Raw genomic sequence first — 25600 nt, forward strand, 5'->3', positions numbered from 1 at the left:
AAGTATCTTAGACGTTGTAGCTATAAGCTCACTGCCTTCTCATGTCTAGTAACCGTTTATCATAGTTATCGCTATAGATAAAAGTACGCACCGCTTTGTGAGCTGACTTTTTATAACGTACGTTTCCACCCATGCGACGGAAGTTTTTGAAGTCTTCAGTAGACCAACCATCTCTACATACAGAAACTAACGGTCCTCAAAGCAGCTCTGAGCAGTCGCACAGAATAGAGTATTACATCAGTAAATGGAAAATAATTACATGTATTGCCGTTGATATAATGGAATTGAATTAATAATTAATTTGATGGATGTAAAACAAAATTAAAACCATAGGTAATGAAGTAACAAAAAATAAAGTAGCAACACTTAACTTGCTTGAGGTATTTATTTGAGTCTAATAAAAATAAACAAATTACATAATATATTTTAATCTTTTCATTTAAGCCTGAAATAATTAAATCAAGTCTTAAGAGATTTCCCAGCTCCCATCACAACACCTCCAACAAGGGCAGCGATGGTAAATCCTTGTGCCACTATTCTAACCCGCATCATTCTCTGTGACAGTTTTGATCTCTTTGTACGGAAACACCATAATCCATAGGACAATGCTCCAGCAGTTGCAAGACAGCCTGAAACATAAAAAAAATTTAACTGAGTTAACTTCTGTATTTTCCCGTTTTAATCTCTTTCATGAAAATGACCTTTAGAATTAGATTCATTAAGATAACATAATAATATGGTAAAAAATGTTGGCACATAATTTGTGTAAACATTTATGCAAGATTACCTAAGATTACAATTAGATTTAAACATGAAAGAGAAATGTATGCAGCTTAAATCTACCATCCTCCTTCATTGCAGGATATATTGATTTGGACTGCAGATTGCTGCAGTAGGCAGCAACCCTACTTTCTGAGTCAAAGGCCTGTGGGTCGATTTCAACAACTGGTAAATGCTTGTGTAATAATCATGATTTTTTTTAGTGTCTGGTTGTTTATATATATATATATTAAAAGTATTTATTCATAGAAGTATTCATCAGTCATTTTGGTACCCATAACACAAGCTACTTTGGTGGCTAGGTGGCGAAATATGCTTTCAAATATGTTCCAACCAAGTTGGGTTATAATTTATAAAATGGAAATATAAAGGAAATATAATGGGAATAAATAAAATCAAATAATTAAAATTTTTTGCTCATTAACATGATTAGCAGTTGGCATTGATGTACTAAAACAATGATTTATATTATATAAATGATTTTAAGTTATTTTTTAATGATTTCTTTGGGATGGCTATTAATAATTGGACACAGTTGAAAAAAAATGATCCAACATACAAATAAATACGGCATCCAGAATTTAGGGAAATGTGGAGGGGCAAGATCTATAATCTTCTCTTTTATAAAAGAGGATGTTTAAGCCCAGAAGAGGCACACTAGACGAAGGATATTGATGATGATAGATATTATTAGCATCAGCAACTGAAAAGGATCATTAAGGTTAAATAATCATTATGCAATATCAGCAAAAATAACCATTGCCATAAATCTAGAAAACTTGGATGAGTGGAATGTTCAACTTAGGAGTATGTAATTATAATTAGACTTATCAAGGCATTAAGACAATGTTTAAAAATTTTGTTTGTTTGCAGATTTATCATTTAGAAATTTCGCATAATGAACTCATCTACCTATTTTGCACGATTTATTTGTGAAATTCATATTTTGGAAGAAGTAGAAAATTTATAAATTACCTAAGGGTACAAAAGGATTCTCGCCAAATTTTCGCACGAATTTTTCTTGTGTTGTTTCGACATGGTGCACAGGACCCATATCACGACGCAATTGCACCCAATCAAGGTCCGTTGGTTCTTCATTAGCCATTTTTACCTTTATTCCAAACGTTCAGAACCGAAAAAGTTAAAAAAAAACTAATTATATTTGTGTGGTACTTACAAGTAAGTACCTACCTACACAAATAAAATCTCCAAAATTTGACATATTGTTTTGTAAATATTTTGCAATCACTAAATTATATCGATATCGATAGATAAGACGATTCCCGATAGTCTAGATAGGTGATGGTAAAAATTAATAAAGCATTTCACTTTTTAGAGGATCACCTAAATAGCTGTCATTTAGTCTAAGGTCGATTTCAGATGTAAGATATGTTTGTAAGAATTAAAAATTAAGTTTTAGATATTATTAAATAATAAATTTACTTCATAAATTACACGACAGAGCGCAGTAATGTGTAACTGGAGGAACGAAATAAATATACAAACATTTTTTTTAACAAATTTAACATTTTTTAATTTCGTAGTGAACTACATTTATCCGTAAAAGATGTAAGTGAGCACAGTATACTGAATCGGAGAAACTGGTCATGTCCTTTATAAACTAATTATGTAATGTACTCAGCCATGGGACACTTATGGTACTAGACTATATACAAAATAGACTATTATCTATCTACAGACTATTATACTATTGACATTTAAAAAATCAACCATTACGTTAGATTATACTATTATCGATACTATCGGATCTACGTGGGTATCTAGCTGGTCTATTTATTTACTTTAAAAATATACTCTGGTATTTGTCAAATCCTCAAGAAGGATAATAATTAAAAAAAAACAGAAACACACACAGCGTTTGAAAACCATTACATAATACTGAACCGAATTCAAAATACTATATATCGAAACTAAAGTATCGATACCAATCAGGTATCGATATTTGCTGCTATTGCTATGCCAATGCAGAATGAGAATGCCAGGTGACAAATGACAATTGACAAATCCATCACATCGACCATATCTTTTTTGACGTGTGCTAAAGGTGGTGTCAGAAAACTTTCCTAAAATGGTTTTTACTAGTGATTTTATTGTTTCCAAAACAGTAAGTAACTTATTAAATTGTATACATTTAAGATCGTCACTCAAATACCTACCTTGTCCTGGTTCTGTTCACGTGGTTTTATATAGCTTGTGCGCCATGAAGGCGCTGCGATGCAGGATTCTGTCATTCACAAAGGGATTCCATATATTATATAGGTATAGCTTCAAGCTTGCTTGCAATTGTATTAGATCATTGTGTTATATGATATTATCATTTGCGTTGCGTAAATATATCACGGGTTGTATTGAAGTCAATAATATCTCTCGGACTCAAGGGCACGATGCTCGATAGAAATACCTACCTTAAAATGGCGTATTGTTAGAAACGTCCAATTCTTATTTCATTTCAGACAAAATTATTTGTACTTTGCTTTGTGTTTCATAATGGTTGTTATGTTGCAAAATAAGACTAGCTTCATTACTAAAACAAAGCAATCCTGTAAGTGTATGCTTTGCTGTTTTATTTTAAATAACAAACATTTAAATTTTAAGTTTTTTACTGTCATCAATTCATGATTCTGGTTGTCAAATATTTCTTTATTCAAATAGGTGGCACCTTTGATCTGTATTTTACGTAAAAAAATAAGTATGTTTATAAACTTAAAACTAAAGCAACCAGGAACCCTTATGTTCTGGGGTTGTAGGTTGTAGGCCCCCCTGGTTCAATGAGCAACACACTTGTACTTTTGATATCTGGTTAGCCATTATACATACCTAAGCTATTATATTGTCTACATTCCTGTTTACTATAGTAGGACTCTTTTACAAGCTTATGTTTAAAACAGAGTTTTTCATAAATTTACTAATACATACATATTATAATTTAGGCTAGATCTTGACTATTCTGCATAGTATACAATTAGAAAATTTTAATGTATGTACAGTTTTCAATACAAAACTATTTTGTTGTCTATATTGAAAACTGTACTGTACTTAATAGTTACACATAGCACATCACTACCAGGGCATTTCTTTGTGAACTAGCCAATATCTCTGCTATTTCATTGACAAAATGAATGATTTTTCTATTCTTTAGGGCAACTTACATTTTTTATTTGGAATTTATAGGAGATTTTCTAATTTTGTTTCAGATGCCTCTATCAATGTTGAGTTTTAAATCGAGTGTGTCTTGAACAGTTTTATTTATTAACAAAATAATTAATTATAAGTTTAATCTTTGCCTTTGTAATACTAATATAGTATCAAATCAAAACTTCCATTCATTTTTGTTATATATTCTTAATGTTGGCAATAATATTCGCCTTATCAGTCTGCTCAAGATAAAGCACACCTAAGTATCAATTTGTTTAGTATTTCGTAACAACTGCTTCAGTGATTATTGTTCACATTCAATTCAAAATATTATAATAAAAAAACCTATTTCTTCTTGGAGTTTATAACTATACCAGACAAGATGGCTTCCAGTGATCCAGAACTTAAGGATGGATTTACTCTTCCAGTTTGGATGAAATCTAAACCAACTAAGTAAGTGCTGCCTTTTATCATATATTTTTATTTAGCAAATCATATCACTGTTAAGCACTTCTATTTATAGAATTCACATAGAGAATGTTCAAAACTAAATACTATTGTATGATTTTTTTAATTTTATTAAATTGTTATTTGATGGCGCTCTTGTGGTCCAGTTTTGCAATTACAATCTTATACAGGATGTTCTGTATAATAATATGGCCATACTTCATGCAATTTTATATTATGTTCTCAAGGTCATTTTTAAATACATTATAATTTATATTTGTGTACAAGAGTAATATTATCTATATTAAGGTAATGCTGTAATTGAAATCATTTTAACTAGTCATTGCACTATGCTTATTGCATATACAATGGTTGAACTGACTAAATACAGTGACTTCATCTGCTGAATATAATAATATGATATATATATAGCTTATTTTTGTATTAACCATCGGAGTTTACATGATCCTGTAAGGTTTTATTCTAATATTCTATTCAATTAGATTTCTATGTTCAGAGTGAAACTCTTACTCTACTTATTTTGATGGTATGATAGGGTAAGAGCCATCGAAATCAATGCATTGATTTTATTATGATTAATGGTCAACAAACAGACACATTCAGGTACTGAATAATTGGGTCTAATTATTTAGCTGTGTCAATAAAAAAAACTATAAATAATGAGTCAACTTATAAATTATAGTATTCGATAATATAGTATAGGTACCTGTATCCTTTTACGCGGATACGTAACGCGGACATAAAAACGCACTCTAGTGAACAGGTTTATAAGATTTTGTAATGCATAACTACGTAAACAGCGTACCTACGTTAGATAAAACCCGAGGCCACCATCTTGACTGCACGGGTGTGGTCTAAAAGTTATTTAGTGAGCGGTCGATTGTACCTAGAAATATTTCGAAATAGCACCAGCAATATTAATAATATTAAAATCTCTAGTTTTTGTTCGCGACTGACCGCTTTGTAAAAATCCCGCAGGAACGATTTTTAGGACTAAAATTTTTCCAATGTTTTTCCTCTAGGATGCAAGCTAAAAATATCAAACGGCCACTTTGATTCATTCGCTAGGCAGTGTGAGTAACAAAAGTACACACAGTACAAAGACTTTACTATGATATTTAGATTGGCGCAGTTTGCAGCAACCCTGCTTTCTGAGTCCAAGACCGTGGGTTCGGTTCCGACTACTGGAAAATGTTTGTGTGATGCGCATAAATGTTTTTCAGTGTCTGGGTGTTTATATGTATACTCTAAGTATTTATGTATATTATATTTTATAAAAAATATTCATCAGTCATCTTAGTACCCATAACACAAGCTACGCTTACATTGGGGCTAGATGATCATGTGTGTATTGTCGTAGTATTTATTTATTTATTCTCTCCCAGAGTCTTTTGTAGGTAATAATGAGTACTTTAATAATGTAATACATAATTTTTGTGTATTATCAATAGTTTTTTCAGCGCAAGCCTAGTAGTGAATTTCATATGCAAAGTTTTGATACTTTGCAATAAATGGCCCAATACTTCTATTAGCCTATTGGGTACAAACAATCGACCAACGCTCATAAAAATTGTCCTCTTTATAAAATAAAGCCTTCGGCTTCGCCCGCGTTAATTACGGGTCGCAGCGTGCTGCTACACCTTCCTCAGATCCAGACCAAACGAAAGGTTTTAATCTTACTGGAACCTTCAATCACGTCACGTCACGTCATAATCATTGCCAATCTCAAATGCCCATCCCAAGGACATTACTCCCGTTTTGCCTTATTTAAAGTATAATTTTTTACTTTGAAAATGTACCGCATTAATATGCTAAAGGTTAACCAAGAACATTTGTAACGTTTTTTATTAAGTCCTAGCGCTGATGTCCAAGCAAATGTGGCAGCACTTTATGGTTTCAGTATCGTTAAGCCTTAAGTAAGGGGTTTGCTGCTGTCCGCTGAGGTGTTCTGTCCTCTATCTCCAATCCCATTCATCAGATCTATGCGATATTTGGGCAAAACTAAACTGATAGTAACCTTTCCAGTGAAAATAATTATTTAAATCGGTTAACTTTTGACGGAGTTATGGTGTAAAATCGTCAAACACTTTTATCCCCTTTCGCAAAGGAGATAAAAAGTATCCTATGTTACTTCTAATATCTCCGAGAATATGTGTACATAAAATCACGACGGAAGATTGACTAGTTCTTGAATGAAAGCGTAACAAACATACCTACATTCGCATTTATAATTTTATAGTATTACTAGCTGTTGCCCGCGACTTCGTCTGCGCTATCGCTAAGCCTTAAATGAGTATAGTAGTATATATAATAATATGTGACTGTCAATTAATTATAGACAAATAATTTGCAATAAAATAAAATTGCGACTATAATTAAAGATCTAAGCTATCCTATCTCTTAAGTTGGACCAGACTGCTCACGGTGTGTCAATTTAATTTAAAATCGGTTAAGTTGTTTAGGAGTCCATCGCGGACAAACATCGTGACAGGAGATTTATATATATAGCATTATAGTATAGTAAGGATTATAAAAGCTTATTGATTTCAACGTAACATATGTCTAGTATGTATTCATTGCGTTAATGGCATTGTGACGTCTATAAGACTGACGTAGTGTCGCGTCGGACTATACAAGTAGTTACGTGGCGTGCCCATGGTATTCGAAATAGGTAAGCATTATGCACTAAGCATACAATGGATAGATGTCAGATGATATGAAATTTAAAAATCCTTCCTTTCTACGAGGTGTTAATTTTTTTTCCATTATATGACTAGTTCATTCCATTTTGGTCCCAACGTCTCACATCTCCAGCATTTTCTGTTTCTGCATTCTATAACCTATCTACAAAAATATTGTAAGAGGAGTTCGTTTTCGCATATCAAACTGTAACGTCAGTTAGTTAGTTAAATGTTACCCGTTTTAGAGGTGCAACTCCAGTTACAGTTTAATAGTTTACAAACGTTCTACCAGAAGCCCTAGATGAAGGATTGTTAGCAAATTTGAGCTTTAATGAAATGTCTATAAAATCCATTTTTCTTTGATGACAAGTATTTTGATACTCGAAAACGGCTCCTCGAGGAAATCTTACACTAAAGAGTACTTGAAGGTATACAAAGGTACAGGTTGACATTTTAGTCTCTTATATTGATTTTGATAACATTTTATTAGGTAGTTATTTGATTTGTACTTCCAATGGGCAAGTTGTTTTGTTATCCAACAAGTGTCGATAGTTCGATAGCTGTAATTGATAACTTGATATTGACATTGGCTGATGAAACAAAAACAATTTATTCTCACATGTATATGTGCGGAATGTTTTCACCTCTATCTTGCAGCAAATATAATCGTATGTGGACCTTTCTATCGGTTGACTAATTATTTACTTCATTAAATTATAATATTCTGATATTACTGTCTGCCGTAATAACTAAACTGAGATGAGACTTTCTAAAGCAACTTTGGCTACTTTATATCACTCAAAAAAATACACGCGGACGTAGTCTTAACTACTGGTAATTATTCTTTTCCGATATTCGAACGTAGCTATTAGATTTTATGGAATATCGAGTATGCAACATATTTATTAAAAATGCCTCTACATACATTGTATGTTATTATTATTTACTTTGCCATGACGATATAATGTTGATTTATGACGATGATATTGAATGTTACGTTACGTATGTATTCGCTATATTTAAATCAGTCGACAATAACAAGTACAAGCCTTATATTAATAATAAAACTCTTTATTCTACTAAATACAAATAAAATATAATACAGGAAACAAAAAACTTATTATCCTAATATAGGGCGTAGGGGCCGCCTTATCACTGGTAATTATCTTTTCCAGGCAACCATTGAAGGTAGGAATAACAAAGACGAACTGGTGGTTGGGGCACAGATAATAAAAAAAAAACAAAAGAAAAGCGATTTATTAATTTACCTACTTATTCTATTAAATTTTTAATCCAGGGTGTAGCAAAAGATCTATTGAATTCTCAATAGTGGTAGTACAAAAGACAAATGTTAAACGTAAGCAGACAATGATTTAGCAACATAAAATTACAAAAACAATTGATAGTTATTTATGGCATAAGAAAATATTTGGAATAACCGCTAACTTTAGGAACTTTGTCAAAATTTTCGTTTTAAATTTTCGTGTAATTGTAGTTTCGGTAGTTAAGAATTTACATGCCTGAATCTTATGTTACACTTTTTCTCTAAATTTATTTTAAGACGTGTGTTTTCATTTTGCATTATTTTGTTATTATCCATAGTACGCTAAATGTTCGGTAAACATCGTCATTTACGTAGATGTAAACTTAAGTTATTTAACTACAGCGTACAAATAACAGCTTAGAATTCTTTCTTGTTACTCAGTAAAAATGTTTCCCGTCTTTTTATTTTGGCGCAGCCCACCCTAGTCTTAAAGCAATAGCCACTTTTAGGCTACCAAGTATTTAGCAGCTTATTTGCCATAATTTTTTGGAGTTACCGAAATTTAGTTTGGAATTAATGTGAGCGCTTATCGAAAATAATATATTTATATTCAAATTCAAATCATCAAGCGTTCATGCATATTTTGTAACAACTACATTAGTTTAACTACGATGATTTTTATAACAAACTAGATTTTTCCCTTGATAGCTCCCTCGAGAAATTCGGCTCAAGGTGTATTTAATATTGAACCATTTGCTTTCAAATCGTAGCAGTCTCAGTTACTTTGATCGGCGATAAGACGGCATTGCGCATTGTTTTTTAAATTGTGTGTGTCCATAACTTTGTTGTTTTCATGGGCTATCTATCAGTCTTAGGGCTGATTTCTCAATCGCCAAATAGCCTAACTAAAAAATAAATTTGACGTTTTGACAGTGGTTGCATATAAAATCTATGAAAGTCATTCCAAATGCGGATTATCTGCCGATTGAAGAAAATTCAGTCCTTAATGCCTTTACGATCTTTTGGACTTTGATTTCGAACTGCTGCCCGTGACAGTAGTTCTTTTCGAACAATTTCAATTTCAAATACTTGTATTTTTTTTTGGATATAGTTCACTAATAGTAGCCAATGACAAATGTTAACAAAGTCGTCGTCTCAATCGGTTCAGTGGTTATTTCTTGTTAGACAAACCAATAACAAGATAATAAACAAAATAATTACAGAAGAGTTTGACCAACGAATCGAATGAAAGCCAGCGTAATATCCGTATTTTCCATGGTTCCTGGTTATCAGGAAAATATTGAGAAGGGCAAGTACAAAATTGTAGAACAGTTCTTTAGTTCCTTATGGTTTCCTACGGCAATTTCAATGTAAATCGAGAAAGTTAACGAGATATTCTTGTACGGATGCCAATTGCGTTATTTTTAGCAATAATAAAGCACCGCCTCTTCCAATCCTCTATGTATACTAACTTCGTGTATATACGCACTTGGCGCGTGACCAGTGCTATGTGTTGACTTCAAATTTTTTTAGAACCAACTTTTTATGCTCTCTTATAACAATGTATGTACGTATTTAAAAGTGAACAACTCCTGTCTTTGACCTTAAAACTGAAACGTAGGTACGTAGGTATATGTTGTATTGAATGTTGTCATAGTCGTGTTTTACCGCTGGCCGGGGGAGTGCGCGCGATAATTGTTGCTATTGGTCCTTTGGTTTTGACGTCACGTTATATTATTGTTTAATTTGCATATTATCATGATAAGCTTGTACTAAGCATAACATTCTGTGTACGAGCTATAAGAAGTGTTCGAGAGTGTTAGTCGGTTTTAGTTCGCTGATAATTTTGTAAGAGCATTATCTCGCTTAGTGACAGCAGGATAATAAAGCAATTTCAAACTTTTGATAGAAGATAGAATTTTTGAAGATGATGAAGAGAAGGAATATTGTAGCACAGTTTAACAGTTTAAATAACTTTATTGCGTAAGTTTTTAGTTTGATTAAATGTAACGATAAAGCATTATGGGGAGTAAACTATAATATTTATTGTAATTAATGGTGCCATCATAGCTTTTTGGTAAGACATAAATTTGGAAATTAATAAATACAATAATATTTAAATATATTATGGGGTTTTTTGTACTTTTAAAAATTATTCTTAAGAACTGAAAAGCTAGAATATTTTTCAAATATAATATTCTATTATTTCAACCGGCAGAGCTTTTAGTATTTCTCTGTAATTGACGTAATGATAATTTCTTCACCCGTGAAACCTAAAACATTTTTCAATTTTGAAAATGTCGATTGATTTTCGTTTCTACTCACTTCTAATGATATTATTATCCACCCCTTACGGGAAGGAACGGGTCTCTTCTCGCAATGAGAAGCGTGTAGACCGTAGTCAGCCACGCTGACCAAGTGCCGATTGGTAGACTTCACACGCCTTTGAGGACATTATGGAGAACTCCTAATATGCAGGTTTCCTCACGATGTTTTCCTTCACCGTTTAATAAAGGTGTCTGCCCAAGCTAGCCGTGCTGGGACGTAATTGGACGCGCAGTCATAGTGGAGTGTGGAAGTTTTTTACAAAATACTTAAGATCTCCAGCGGTGACTGTTTGAAATGTTGTATAACTGCTCTTGTAGATCACAATATACTTTAATGGCATATAACTTTGTTCGCAGGGAGTTTGAGCCGTTTTCCTCATCACCACCGGCACCTGAAGACTCGTTCTTTTACATTCGCTACCCAAAAACTGACGTTTTGTTCGGAAAGCCGAAGTTCGCTAAGGATTTTCAGAGCGATCAGCAAACGGAAGCTACGTACAGCGTCATCAAGGATAAGGATTGGTCGAAGCACACTAAACCTTGCCAGGATGTTTTGCACGGAATCATACCCATTAATACTGCAGGTAGTTTTTATTTTAACATACAATAAAGACTTAACTTTTATATATACTTTTTATATTTACCTATATTTAGAGTTCCTTCTGTAAAAAGTTACTGTCCATTTTTCTTCACCGGGTTTTACTTTAAAATCTTTTTAACGCTTCATTGCATAGCGCTTAAGATCTTCTTCTTTAATAGTAATGCTTGACGGACCAAGCAGAAGTGCCACCTGATTGTAAATTAAAAACCGTCGCCTATAAACAGAGCAAAATTTCGCAGGTCATGCTAGGAACACGTTCTGCAACGTGCCTCCCTGTGGCCATCAACATGAGTAGCAGGTTAAGTCTCACGTGCTTGTAACCGGCACCGGCAACTCAGGTCCTTCAGACCGAAACCGACTTAGAGGCAGAAATAATGTATTACTTCTCCGGACGAGCCCTGTCACAAAAAGCTTATACTACTTATTGCGAACAAACTAAACTCTTACAAAAATAAAAGATAAAACTAACTACTCAGCAATTAAATTATATTGAATATTATGGGGATAGAATATGAGTTATTATGACCTAGTGCTTTGTTGTGAAAATAAACAAATATGTGTTAGAGTCACGCATATACAAGAAAAATATTATTGTTTACTGCAAACTGTTTTAATTTAAATAATTAGCTTGATGTTTACCTTAAGTGAACTACTCTATTAGCAATCTAATCTATTGCATAATTTGTGGTATCTGTGGAATAAAGCGTTTACTTGAAGTGATACTGCAATTAGTTAGATCATAATATAAACTTAAAGCGTGGTAGAATATAATACAAACAAACTTAAAGCTCCAATTAATTAACTCATCTCTCACTCAAGCTTAACTCCAATTTAGAATTTAAAAACAGAATGTGTTATCCTTTAACACTAGTTCTGAGAAGCGTGTGTATGATTAATCGTTTTTTTATCGATGAGTGCTTTGGATTACTGAGTATTTGATAAACTATGATATATATGTAACTATAGTAAAGTAGTTCATTAAACTATTGCATAATCTTTATATATACGTCCTTTTTCATACACTGTATGTTTTCTCATATCTTCAAATATTCAAAAAAACAGTTGACAATATCAATAATGGCGGGAAAATTCTTCCCCATGCGCTCATTAAGACGTTCAAATATAAAATATCTTTTAAAAATTGAGGTATGAGAAAATTAATATATTGAAACATGGGTCGCGATCGGGTCTGGAACATTTATTTTAATATAAAACAATAGTTTAATACATATTATTCTGACATACAATAAAACAGTATGTTAGGAATGAATAAATAACTAGCTGCTTCGCAGAGAATCAGTTTTATTATAATTTTGATTTAAATATCTCAAACTGGAAACTTTTTTGCTAAAGATCTTCAAAAAACTTTTTAAAATGATATTAGAAATCTACTTTATTTTTTTTTCTATAAAAAGACATTATTTCGTTCACCCTGTTTGTTCATTTCTTAGGATCAAGTCTGTTAGTTGACATTTAAATAGTGTTCCTTTTTTTGCTCGAGGCATATAGGTCACAGAAACTAGTTTTACTCCAATGGCCATTGAACTAAAGACAAGATTATTAGTTCGGCGTATTCTGGTTCTGTACACTCATTTGTTTTAATTTATTTGATCATTTACATTTGTCGCTAATCGATTATTGACGTTATAATTAGCTATAACAATTTATCTAGTAAAGCATATTATTTCGCTTAAGAATTCATTGCCACACAGTTGTTTAGTGGGTTCATCTATTGTTTGTATTCTCTTAAATAGTAAAACAGTATTAAGTTAGATAAATAGTATTTTTTCATTAGATATGTCTTAAGGGTGTTTTTTTTTTTCATAACGTAATTAATATTCGTTAGTAACAATTATTTATATTAATTAGTATGATGGAATAGTTATTATTTACCGTTAAATTATTTTTATCTTCCGAAACATTTGTTTACTTAGATGGCAACATTTATAGTTGCTGCAGTTTCGTTTTATTTCGGTAAGTGGGTAGATATACAATTTTCAAATGTTTTTCAAGCTTCTGTTAATTTGCCGAAACTGAGAATCGACTTCCGATGGATCGGGTGGAAGATAGATTTGCATTACGTATAGGTTAGGCTGGTTTAATATATCTATAACCATCAATCATAAATAATATGTTTTGTTTTAGTAAAATCCGTAAAGCCGAAACCGGCGGGTATAGATGATGGTTTCAAAGGCGAAGGAGCGGCTTGTGGCAGTTCGGTGGTCAGAGTAAGTTTGCAAAATTACTTTATTGATCGCATTACCAGGAGTACGATCTGAACACGTGGCGTGGCCGTGTGCGTTATTCTTTTATCGTAATGATTGATGGATCAAGCAGATGGTGAGTAGAAAACGGAGCAACACTTCGCTGGTCATGCAACAAGCAAGTCCTACAAAGTGCCGCACCGTATCCAACAACCCGAGGCGTAAAGTCGGTGTAACTTCACTGGGATAAAGTATCCTCTGGATGCAACCTGTCAAGGCCAATTTAAGCATAGAAAGAAGCGGTGATAGCACAGTTTTTAGAACTTGGGCTTCGCACCTCTAACTTGTCTAAGTTTTATGTTCGTTTTAAGTAAATAAAAATGTAATCACTTGCTTCAACGGTGAAGGAAAACATCGTGAGGGAACCAGTATGCCTGAGAGTTCTCCATAATGTTCTCAAAGGCGTGTGAAAACCACCAAACCGCACTGGGCCAGCATGGTAGGCTTGAACCCTTCTCATTGTGGGAGGAGACCTGTGCCCTGTATTGGGCCGGTAAAGAGTTTATGTTGTGATGTATTAGTATAGAACTGATTTCACTGAATTGGTAATGAATATCGTTCTTTTGTAGCTTTTTGACGGCTGACTGGCGCAGTATGTGGGTTCGATTTCCGCAACTAAAAAATGTTTGTGTGATAAATATGAACGTTTTTCATTGGTTGGGTGTTTATCCGTATATTATTTAGGTATATTATTCATAAAAATCTTTTTTTTTTTTTTTTTTTAAGTATATAGACAAGTGCTTGACTGCAATCACACCTGATGGTAAATGATGATGCAGCCTAAGATGAAGCGCGCTTGCCTAGAAGATGCCTATTCACTCTTGATTTGAAGGTACCCAGATTATAGCTATCAGGGAAGACGGAAGATGGGAGGGCATTCCAGGCCTTTGCGGTGCGGATCAGAAAGGAAGAAGCAAAACGCTTCGTACGTGTTGATGGTATTTCAACCACGTAACGGTGCAGATTCTTTCGGTGCCTCGCAGTTCATCTTCTTCTTCTTAGCTTGTGTTTTGGGTACTAATATGACTTACATCTTAGTACCCAAAACACAAGCTATGCTTACTTTGGGGGCAAGATGACGATGTGTGTATTATCTTAGTATATTTATTATTATTTTATATTTTAAAAAACAGGTGGCAAACCAGATGATATCGTCTACGAGGCCACCGCGCGGTTTTGCTGTGGCAACACCTTCAGAGGACTCTCTGGAACCCCCCAGATCTCTGTTCGGCAGACGAAACAGCAAGAGTCTACCTGCGACACCCGCACACTCTCCCCCCTCCAGCCCTACCGCTCGCCGCAAGATGAATTACAACCGGTACGTTATTCTTTAAACTTTTAACCGGTACGTACGAAGACTACGGCTGTATAGATGCGTCGTTTTTACTGCTGTCTTTGACTGAAATAAAACTTTTGATAAACACAAAAAAATTGAGGGAATAAATGTTTGTTATTTTGATTATAGTAAATGTATATAACTTCACATATATGGATTGGCAGTTGAAGATTACAACTTGTTTGGAAAAAAATTTGGAGATTACTCACATAGTTTTGCATATTTGATACTCACTAATGAATTGAATATTGTGCAGTGATTGTATTCTAATGAGTTTCAAGAATCAAGTATATTTACAGCATTTTCTACAATGCATAATATGGGGAAAAGATTACACCGGAATCTTAGAACTAATTACATTGATCCAATATGAATTCGTGAATAGGCACTCAGAAGTATCCAACAAAAGTATGGTACATGCACAACATTAGCTCTGAATGTAGGGGTAATTCATTGTCACTTGAGGTAGTGGTAGCCTTGTTTAATTAAATTAAACTACATAATATGGCGAGGTTGGACATTTACTTTTAAATTGGAATTATGTTGAAATTGGAGATTATTTTGATAATTTCTTCGGTGAAAATCTGTTAGGTTTAAACTGTGTTTCGAAGAATCAACCCGTCTTAAATCCAAGCGCAATTATAGTGCTTCGATTTAAGACTTTATTAACAGTAAACATATGCTATAGTTGTTATCGAATAATTAAAAAACAAAACCACTATTTATAGCTGTTTTCTTGTTTTTTCTGTTTTAACATTTTCACCTTCATAAATAATAATTAGTTTTTTTTACAGCTACTTCACGTCTCCATTTGAGCCAGTGGATGACGCCAACAGTCGGTCCTGGCTGACAATGGCACTTCTCGGTTTCAAGAAAGACATGAATGCATCCACATCAACACTCGCCGAAGAAGATGCATTTGAAAATAGATTACACGGTGAGTTTGAATTATTGTTAATTATAAGATAGATTTATATCATTATGGCCATCAACAGGCCTCCTTTCTTATACAAGAGGTGGTTTAAGAAGATAGACCTACCACTCTACTCTAATGCGGGTTGGTGGGCTTTGACGACTACTGCCCCAAGTTTGTGGTGAAAAGCGGGACATTGTGATCCATCCGTACATGCTTACCACTAGACCAACAAGGCAGCCACTAATAAACACCCGGCCACTGCGTCATGGCTCTTTCGTACTTGTGGGAACTTAGAGATATAAAGTATAGACGTATAGTATGAGTGGAAGTATAGAGAGTAGTGTTAAAATGCATTGCAAGTCAATGCTTTCCAAGTTTTGCTAATATTAACATAAATCATCATTATCAACCCTTTACCGACTCACTATATGGCATTGGTTTTAACTCAGGTTTAGAAGGGGACTACTCTCAGGTCTAGAAGGGTTAAGGCCGTAATACACCACGCTGGCAATGCGTGGCTTGTTGGAATTCCCACGTCTCTTAGAACATTATGGTGAACGCTTAGGCATGCAGAATTTCCCGAGATGTTTTCCTTCACCGGTGAAGCAAGTAATATTTAAACGCTTACATTAATAACGCACATAACTCAGAAAAGTTAGAGGTGCTGGGGATTGATCACGGTCCCTCCGGAATGGGAAGGTAAAGTCTTAACTACTAGGCTGTCACAAATCTATTACTTATGTCTTTTATTTAAAGTAACATGGTTTACAGGTACTCTCGCCGAATCCGTCGAAAGTCTTGGACCGGCGCCCAAATCGGAACTGAAAGTACTCTCAAACGAAGCTAAAAGCCCTCAGCCCAAGTCCTTCAAAGCCTCCCCATCTTCGATCCTCCCCAAACCTTCGGAACTACGAGAAATGAACTTCTGGTCGCCGACATCTATGTGAAGTAATACTTTAAATATACTCTACCTAATTAAATTCTACTTATAGTTTCGGTTTATATAGTGAGCACGTTATTGTGTAGCTTATAATATGTAAGTTTGTATGCGTTTATTCATGATGTTATGTGACTGATTGTGTACGTTTTGATTAAAGTTCAACTTAACATGTAGGACCGATGGCGAAAATTTCTCTGCCCGCCATGTCTCTGTTTATATAGTGGGTAGATAGCATTAACTGTAATGGTATATCCAGATATATCAGGGTAAGGACGACCCATGAGGATTGAGAAAAAATGCTTGCAAATATCATCATCATCATAACAAAAAATAGGTTTCTATTTGTCTGGTCGCAAGTCTTTTACAGGGATTTCCAAATTCCACAGTCTTTCAAAAATTTCCAAATTCCAAATTCACTTCTGTCTCACTGACTCGTTACTCGACTCGTTACTCTGTTGTCTGTAAGACATTTTCCAGTTCTGGATCATATTCCAGAAACTTGGGACCTCAACTTCTATCGGCTATCCAAGCTATAGCCAGATAGATTTTCATCATCAATCGAATGTTTGTGTGAATGGTCTTTTGTCCACTGCTGAACTTAAGTCCTCTTTCAATGGGAGGGTCTGCCCATAATCACCACGCTGGGCTGGACGGGTTGGTGATCGCAGTAGACGGTAGTAGTACTACTGAGAATGCTGCTGTGCATTCTCAGATATATTTCCTTAGTCGCCTCGTACGAAACCCACGGGTAGAGGGGTGACGGTTACAACTGAATTCTGATCTTCCGTCGCCATACGGCTAACATAGATTTGATTGCACATAAATTCACTGAAAATAAAGCAAAGACTGCTTTTTACAAAAATTGGTATGCAAAGGCGGTCTTATTGCTAAAGATACCTCCTCCAGTTAACCCTTGGGGAAAGAAATTCAAGATTGTAAAGGGTAATGACACATGCAATGCATACTTACTATATGTCCTATAGTAAGTATTGCATATTTTAATTATGCAATTGCCACTTCGCGTCTCATTGAGCTCTGCAAGTAACTCTGAGGTATGATGTCTGTTATGATCATGCATGCAGTGGCGTGCATAGGGGGAATGCAGATGATATAAAATGAAGAAAATCTCCAGTACGAGTTGGAAATACTTAAGTGTAGGCTTTTTAAAAAACTTACAATGCCTATCTTTAAGTTTTTTATAACTAGTACCGAAGATTTTCTTCATTTTATATCATCTGCATACCCTGTGCATACCCCCAATGCATGCCCCTGCATGCATGTAGAGATATTGCGTCCTCTCTAACGCCTGCTGCGAGACAAACTTTCTTATAAAGTCCTGAATCTATGTAAGCAACCTCCAACCAAATCCTTAATCCTGATATATCTGGATATAGCCTAAAAACACGTTACGTTCGGTTAGAAATTTTACCTGATGATTATTTTGTAGAATGAAGCATAAGAGGTTAAATGCTTTTAAAGCCGATTCATGAGTTCTTTATATTTTCACAACGTGATTCGTTCTACAAAGTACGCTCTCAGATTTTTAGCCACACTTTTCAGTATTTCTCGTCTCTTAAGTATGTGTATGATGTTTAATATATAAACACTAAATATAAGAATATATATTTGTTTATTACGTATCGGAAGGAAAGGATTATCTACTGACGTCATCTCAGGTTTTTATATCGCGGATTGTCGGACAGTGATTGATGGTTTCTCAAATGATAATATATATTTGATTTACGATTGCAAAGGTTGCGGTCATTTATAAATACAATGCTCCTATTCCATCCACAACAATGTTTGGGACGATTGTGTAAGATTGTTTGTGAATATTTAGTTTATGCAATTTAAAGTAAATACGTATTTCGATTAAACTTTCCATTTACCCAAAAGTGACAGACTGTTTAAAGTGTAATGCAACTTTTAGTGTTACTGATACTTTAGCTGATCTGTAACCGCTACGTACTTTCTCTTAACTAATTAATAATCAATCTAATCCAAAATCTTAAGATAGCAGATTGAGTTGGGTAGTGCTATCCTTTTTTTGTTCATCCGCGATAATAGGGAAAGCACTGCTAATTACAATCTACCATTTGAAGACTGCACCAGGTGATTATTAACTTTGGGCGATATTAAACAATCCAAGATGAAAAAAGAAAAGAATCTAAGAACTCACTCATGATTCATTGAGCCATACGATTTACTTACAATAGCCTCTCTGTTTGTAAATAAGCCATAATTAATTGGGTTTAAATTTGCGTAAAACTCGTTAAATCAATCATCGTTTCTCAATATACATTGTTACCATTTGAAATGTATTTATCACGCGTTTTTATAGATATCTACCGAATTATTTTATTAGTGTGTTTTAACGCGTTAATATGGGTAAAGCATTAGGTGTAACGTGTTGGAATTCACGAAGGTGAAAGGTTAAACAGAATTTATTTGTGCAAGAGAAAAGTAAACGTGCACTAACTGTTGCTGTCTCGTCCTAGCATATATCGTCAAGGCCGCAGTTTAAACAAATTAACATCTGATAAATACTCTATATATGGTAATCATTAACATAAAGTTTGTGTTTTTTTCAATATGAATATTGGAAAGGTTTCATTGTTGCTTGAAAGTCATAAGCGAAAAAAAAACCTGCGAATATATATAAGGTAATAAAAAATAGAATAGAAGATTAATTTACCTACACAATTAGATATATTCGATGACGCGAAGTTTTAATGAAGATTTCTTATATGTTTTTTTCTTGACGATCTAGTGATTTTAAGCAATATTCCACTAATGATAAGGTTCACAATACATTCTAGACTGTAAATCATGTATCATTTAATATATTGATTATATTATGATGAAGTATAATATTTGTCAATTGTTTTGCATATACGAATTTTAGGGCCTCAGACAAATATTTTTGCAGAATTGGTACAAATATGTTATCATAAATCCTGTTATGTATGAAGTTAGCTTATTTATGGATTTTTTTTTTTAAATTACTCCACTCCAGTTTTAGAAACTAAGATTTTTGTTAAAACGTCATAGATAAATACTGTCTTAATTTTGTGTATTGTCATTATTAAATAATATTCGTCAATTTGTGTGTTTACATACTATTTAAGTGATGATCCATTTTTTAAACATATAAAGTGAATGAACCATTGTTTTTTTATATACATGTCCGATACTTTTAGTAGACTGGTATCAAACAAAATGTATCTCTAAATTGCTTTATTTTTTAATAATCAGCTTATTGCCGTCCCACTGCTGGGCAAAGGCTTCAATCAGAGGAGTGCTGTTTATGGAGCTTAGCCGCACAACTCTCCTAAAATGCGGGTTGGCGGGTTTAAAAAAATATTATTACTATATATATATAATAACGTGATTGATTTATTAATCTCGTACGAAATGCCGCCTTTTATCATTGCTTCAGATATATCTTATTGATAAATATCATACCTGATTTGTTTATGGAAAATATTGGTGATACTACAATCAATTCAAGTTTAAAAAGTTAAGTACTACGAAGTTCATGGATTTTGATTCAAAGTTCATTATAATGAAATTGCACTATTTTTATAGGCTATGAAGCGGTTTTTATATTGTAGCTATTCTTGTAAACTTAAATTTAATAAGTTGAATTAAGTTTTAAGATGATCCGGAAAATCGCAAGTAATTATGTACCTACTTAGTCGATTTAAAATGCGTGTGACTTTATTTAAAAGTTGTCGTTAAGTTTATTTAGTTTCTTTCGGTAGTCTTGCGGTAGTCTGCTATCAACTTTATCGACTTTATTAACTAAATTATTCTATAATATGTATGTCTTGAAGCAAATAGGTTTCATTTTTGTTTATTTATTTATAAACCATGACTTGATACTGCATCTTAAATGATATTTATATATATTGTAATTGTTTATTATTTTTATAATTAAGGTGTTGTCTATCATGAGCAGATGTGATTCCTTAAATAATAACCTTGTAGCAGACTCTTCATAATAAAATTAAAAATTTACATTTAAGTAATTATAATAAATTAATATCTCTCACTAGTATCAGCGGTTTCATTTTGTTTCCTTTTAAACTAAAATCATCTGCTGCTAAATTTATTATTTCAGAAGAATCGGCTTTGGCCGTGGCTAATGTTTTTGGCCAGACTCTAAAATAGAACCAAGGACCACGTGATCGTAGTCGAAAATGCCACTAGACCAGAGATGCAAAGATTTTATAATGTACGAAATTAAATAATTCAATGGTAAGGAACATCTTTATATGTAATACTTATCTAACAGGACATAGTTGACTCGGGTCAGTTTTTTCCGGAGGATCCGGGGGAGTTTAATTAAATGATATTGTTTAAAAGTCTTTAATTAAAAACTCTTTACGCAGGGATCTCTTCTCTTATGTAAAATTGTCCTCAAAATAGAGACAGCCGCCAAAACCTACGGACAGGCAAAGCCTGCACGGGTGAGTGATGAAGGTAGTTTTTCAGCTTACACATTTATAGTTTTTTTTAATTACGTGTATAAATTATTATTTATGAAATATATTATTTCCCTTTAGTTTATTCCAGTTGGCTTTGTAGAAGAGTTGCATGAAACCAAGCCTTTTATGGTAGGCTCGTCTTTTTATAGCCAGCTCTGAACCTATATCCATATAGGAGTATACGTCTTTGGTCACTGGGAGCCATTTAACTGGAAGGAGTTCCGAAGTCTCCGGTGTTGGATCTCTGAAAGGATAAGATAATGAATTATCAGATCACGTTATTTAAAAAATCTTTTAAATGTCGTTTTAGATGAGAAATGTCGGCTAGGTGAGTTTTTTTTATGTTCGACATTGTCAAGAAAAGGACATACATACCTTATAGAAAAATTAAAAAAAATCGTGCAGTATAATATTTTAAACTCGTAGAATAAAAAGTCAGTGAATGAATTGGTGACCGAATTGTGTGAATGTGTATTAATCTTTAGTCATACTAATATAACTCTCTTGTCCAGGTTGTGTCTAAAATAATGATGGAATTAGGCTGGCTGTAGTCTGGCTTACCCGTATTTAACGAAGTTTGCCCATAGTGTGGTGATCTGATCAATCATTCTCTGGTCTTCAGCAGATTGCGTCGAATAAAACGACAAATCGAATAGATAACCAAGTTCATCAGCGTGCGATGCGCCCTCTTCAGTGACGTTGTTTCTGTTTTTAAAGAAATTCCTTCCCCCGCTGTAGGAGAACATGTATTGGTATACCTCTTGAGCTCCCTTCTCGAGATAGTTCGCTACAGACCATTGGATAGGAAAATTGAAGAGCCAATCTGATTCAAATTCCATTAGATTCCATCGTAATGATTCTGTCATTTCTTCATCACCTTTAAACAGAAAACCTTTTTACTTACAAGTTAGTTCTAGACTGTAATCTTATCTGATGAGTGATGGTAAGAGATGATGCAGTCTCATGTGGTAACGGGCTAACCTGTTAGGGGTATGACAGTTATACTAAGCCTATACCTACTCCTAATCGGTTGGTACGCGGCATGGTATGGAACGGCGAGTCTTTGTCGGTAGGGTATCTAGGCACGGCAGAGCAGATAAATAAGAAATTATAAACTATGTTCGAAATGCCTCGCCGCGCCGGCGAACGTAACCCGGCTCCCAATTATATGAGAATTGTACCCTCTTGGTCTGTTTATGTCTCTGTAGCTACTTTTTTCTTTGGTGTACAATAAAGTGTACCTATTAATTTATTAAATAATTCATGAGACATTGCTTCGACTTAGCCACTGGATCGGCATATTCTACCGAGAAGAAGCCTGCAAGAAACTCCGTTTAGTTGTTCTTTTCCAACATAAACATTTTTTTGCTGTCTTTCGTCTCTAGTCCATCAATGACCCACATTGTGGCACAAGCATTGATTAAATATGTTACTATGCCACAATGGCTTGGTATATAATTTTTCCTAAAGCTGCAAGACCTAACACCGGCCCACTACAGGACATGGGTCTTCTTCCGCAATGAGAAGGGTTTAGTTAGCTTGTAGTGCTGATTTCAGACGCCTTTGAGAACATTATGGAGAACACTATAGGTTCCCTCACGATGTTTTTCCTTCACCGTTAAAGCAGCACCGTAAAGTGATATTTAATTGCTTAAAACTCAAAAAAGAAACTTGAAAGTTAAAGGTGCGTGCCGGGGCCGAACTGAGTCCCCCCGAAAGGAAAACCCAACCATTACCTTCGCTATATATATATCGGCTACGAATTAGCCCAGCCTACTTTACTAAGTAGGTACATGTTCGATACTTCTAGGTTCACTACGATGTTAAAATATCGACGATATGGTTATACCAAAAGATTATTATTATACCTATTAATAATTAATAGGGAATGTTTGTTCACCTATGTAAAAGCGGCGAACAGTATCTTCCATTTCCTGAAAATCTTCGTCCACATTAAAACCCATTGCTAAAATTCTAAAGGCATTTAAATTTTTAAAGGCATCCGCTGGTCTTAACGCGGCTTGAACCAACTGCTCCTTGTTATTAAAACCTGCTAAAACTTTCGTGTTTTTAGCTTTTGGTACATCGGCGAGTAACGGATGTACAGGTATTATGCTCTCTACGCCATCAAATGCCTTTTCTACACACGTAACAAATACCAACGATAAATCTATAGAGGCTGCAATAACCAGTTTAGCTTCCGTTTTGCCTAGAAATTTCAAAGCGTCTGATAAATCTTCCGTTTTATAGCCCAATTTATGAGCTATTTTCAGAGGTGCCTTTTTATCAGAAAACGGTTCAGCTAATGGACTCAGTGCAGAGGTGCTTTGCATGATAATTTGATTAAACAATTTCTCCTGTTCTGACATAAGGTGTAATTCTACTGAAACACTGCCGGCGCTTTCTCCCATAATAGTTATTTTGTCGACATCACCTCCAAATGCAGCTATATTGTCCTTGATCCATCGTAATGCCAATAATTGATCTTTTAATCCCTGGTTTCCTGGAACTTCGGGCGTATCGAGACACATGAAACCATAAGGACCGAGTCTGTAATTTATGGAGACCAAAATAATGTCGTGACTGACTAAAAACTTAGGCCCGTAAACGAATCTGCCAGCGAATCCAACACTAAAACCACCACCGTATATCCAGGCTAAAACAGGAACTTTGTTTATAGAAGCTTTATTAGGCGCATAAATATGTAAATGAAGGCAATCGAGTGATCCTGTAATCGTACTATTAAATTCCTCTCTTTGAGGACAAATTGCGGAGTCGTTGTACGCTTTGAAGACCTGTTCGAATTTCGGGTACGGGAGAGCAGTCTGGAAAAGAATTAAATTGATTGATTTTATCTTTATGCAAGATACCGATAAGGCGATCCGCAATGTGAAAACTAGGGATGGTAGAGCCCAACTTTGCGGTCAGACAACTTACTTATTATTAAAAGTGGATTATAACCTTAACGCTTAGAATAGAAAGGTAGCGGTTGCTCCACCATCATACAATATTCCCAGCTTGTCTGTCGTGAACGTATGGTTCAAATGTGAAGAATCTTGTGTTGTCTGAAATCCTCGACGTGGTATTCGAAAATCCATGCCAAAGGCATGAAAAAATGTATCAGCTGGTGGTTTTCCTAAATGAATAAATAAAATAATTGATAAAGAGAAAGCCGGAACTATTAACATTGGGTAAAATAGTTAATACCTATTCAGTGGGACAGTTGGCGGAAAGTATTGTGCCGTTTTAGGTAGTACAAGGTAGACATTACAAACAAGAAGATAGAATTCTTACTCCAAACGGATTATCCTCTTGAATTTTTCCAAACGGTATGCCCATGAACATGGAATAGTCACCATCCTCTGCCTGCAGACCTCGTATGGGACCCTGGTTGGTTTGCACCAAAGGACCTTCTTTTACTTTGCCCTGGGCAAATCTCAGGGTAATAAGCAACAGTGGTAACACCAACATCTCACTGCCACCATGTATAAATTCGAACTAAAAAAAAACTAATAAATATATACAATTTGATCAACAATATTTTACTTATATAATCATATCGGAAAATCTAATTTACGTAGGTATCTTAGGATCTATAGAATACTAGCTGATACCTTTTAGTAGATATCTTTTGATAAAAATAAAGTTAAGTTTATCAGGTTTGTGATATCAGAAGGATAGGTAACTAGGTATCTATCTTTCTGATATCACAACGATACCTTAAAAAAGGTGTTATGAGTCGCGCGTTATTGAGACAAATCAATAATTAAAATTACAGGAATCCAGATCAAAAAGGAAAGTTATGAAAAGAAATGGCTGGAATGGCGAAACACTGAAGAGAAGGATTATAGTTATTTGGATAGAAGCAGGCGTTACTATGCGAAATTTCATGATATACCTACAATCAAAATTAAGCTTTATTTGCTATGTTCCGCGAAAAGCAGGAGGATCTGCACCTAATCTATTATTTCTTCGTTGACTTTAAATTGAATACTTAATTGTTAACAATAAAGCATATAATATGGTAACGGGCTAACCTGTTAGGGGTATGGCAGTTATATTAAACCCACACCAATGATCGGTTCTTACGCGACATCGTACGGAACGTTAAATAGTTTATCGGCACGTCTTTGTCGGTAGGGTGGTAACTAGCCGCGGCCAAAGCTTCTCACTAGACCAGACCAGACAAAATTCGACGAACCCGGAACCTCCCGCAAACCACAGCGCTCACCGCTGCGTCATGGATGTCGTCAGGAGGCTGTTATTAGAGATGTACGAATAAAAAGTTTGACATAAGAATAAAACAATTATTATACAAATAATTAATAACCAATAACCACCTGTCACGTACTTATACAACGTGTAACCGAATTAAGT

The 25600-nt window shown here is 34.4% G+C and overlaps 3 protein-coding genes across 5 annotated transcripts; 1 reads left to right on the plus strand and 2 right to left on the minus strand.

Annotated features, from left to right (window-relative positions):
• Nucleotides 1-357: 357 nt before the first annotated feature.
• Nucleotides 358-3055, minus strand: LOC120629710 (HIG1 domain family member 2A, mitochondrial). Of its 2 annotated transcripts, none has more exons than XM_039898699.1 (3): nucleotides 2958-3055; nucleotides 1756-1891; nucleotides 358-629 (listed from the first exon to the last, which is right to left on the minus strand). In XM_039898699.1, the coding sequence occupies exons 1-3, from the start codon at nucleotides 3030-3032 to the stop codon at nucleotides 460-462; spliced, it is 381 nt and encodes a 126-aa protein (XP_039754633.1). In that variant the 5' UTR covers nucleotides 3033-3055; the 3' UTR covers nucleotides 358-459. The 2 variants fall into 2 exon arrangements, with proteins under 2 accessions (XP_039754633.1, XP_039754634.1); XM_039898700.1 differs by lacking the exon at nucleotides 2958-3055 and adding an exon at nucleotides 2224-2407.
• LOC120629709 lies at nucleotides 2798-20791 on the plus strand. Of its 2 annotated transcripts, XM_039898696.1 has the most exons (7): nucleotides 2798-2905; nucleotides 3996-4389; nucleotides 11034-11260; nucleotides 13423-13505; nucleotides 14675-14859; nucleotides 15672-15814; nucleotides 16565-20791. In XM_039898696.1, exons 2-7 carry the CDS (start codon nucleotides 4319-4321, stop codon nucleotides 16738-16740), a joined length of 885 nt encoding a protein of 294 aa, XP_039754630.1. In that variant the 5' UTR covers nucleotides 2798-2905; nucleotides 3996-4318; the 3' UTR covers nucleotides 16741-20791. The 2 variants fall into 2 exon arrangements, with proteins under 2 accessions (XP_039754630.1, XP_039754632.1); XM_039898698.1 differs by lacking the exons at nucleotides 2798-2905; nucleotides 3996-4389 and adding an exon at nucleotides 10143-10332.
• A 989-nt stretch (nucleotides 20792-21780) lies between these two features.
• Nucleotides 21781-24694, minus strand: LOC120629995 (esterase FE4-like). The gene is made up of 3 exons (XM_039899110.1): nucleotides 24518-24694; nucleotides 23124-24048; nucleotides 21781-22100 (listed from the first exon to the last, which is right to left on the minus strand). Exons 1-3 carry the CDS (start codon nucleotides 24692-24694, stop codon nucleotides 21781-21783), a joined length of 1422 nt encoding a protein of 473 aa, XP_039755044.1.
• Between the last annotated feature and the right edge of the window lie 906 nt (nucleotides 24695-25600).

Source organism: Pararge aegeria, chromosome 15 (genome assembly GCF_905163445.1).
Source record: "Pararge aegeria chromosome 15, ilParAegt1.1, whole genome shotgun sequence".
Taxonomy (NCBI): Eukaryota; Metazoa; Arthropoda; class Insecta; order Lepidoptera; family Nymphalidae; genus Pararge; species Pararge aegeria.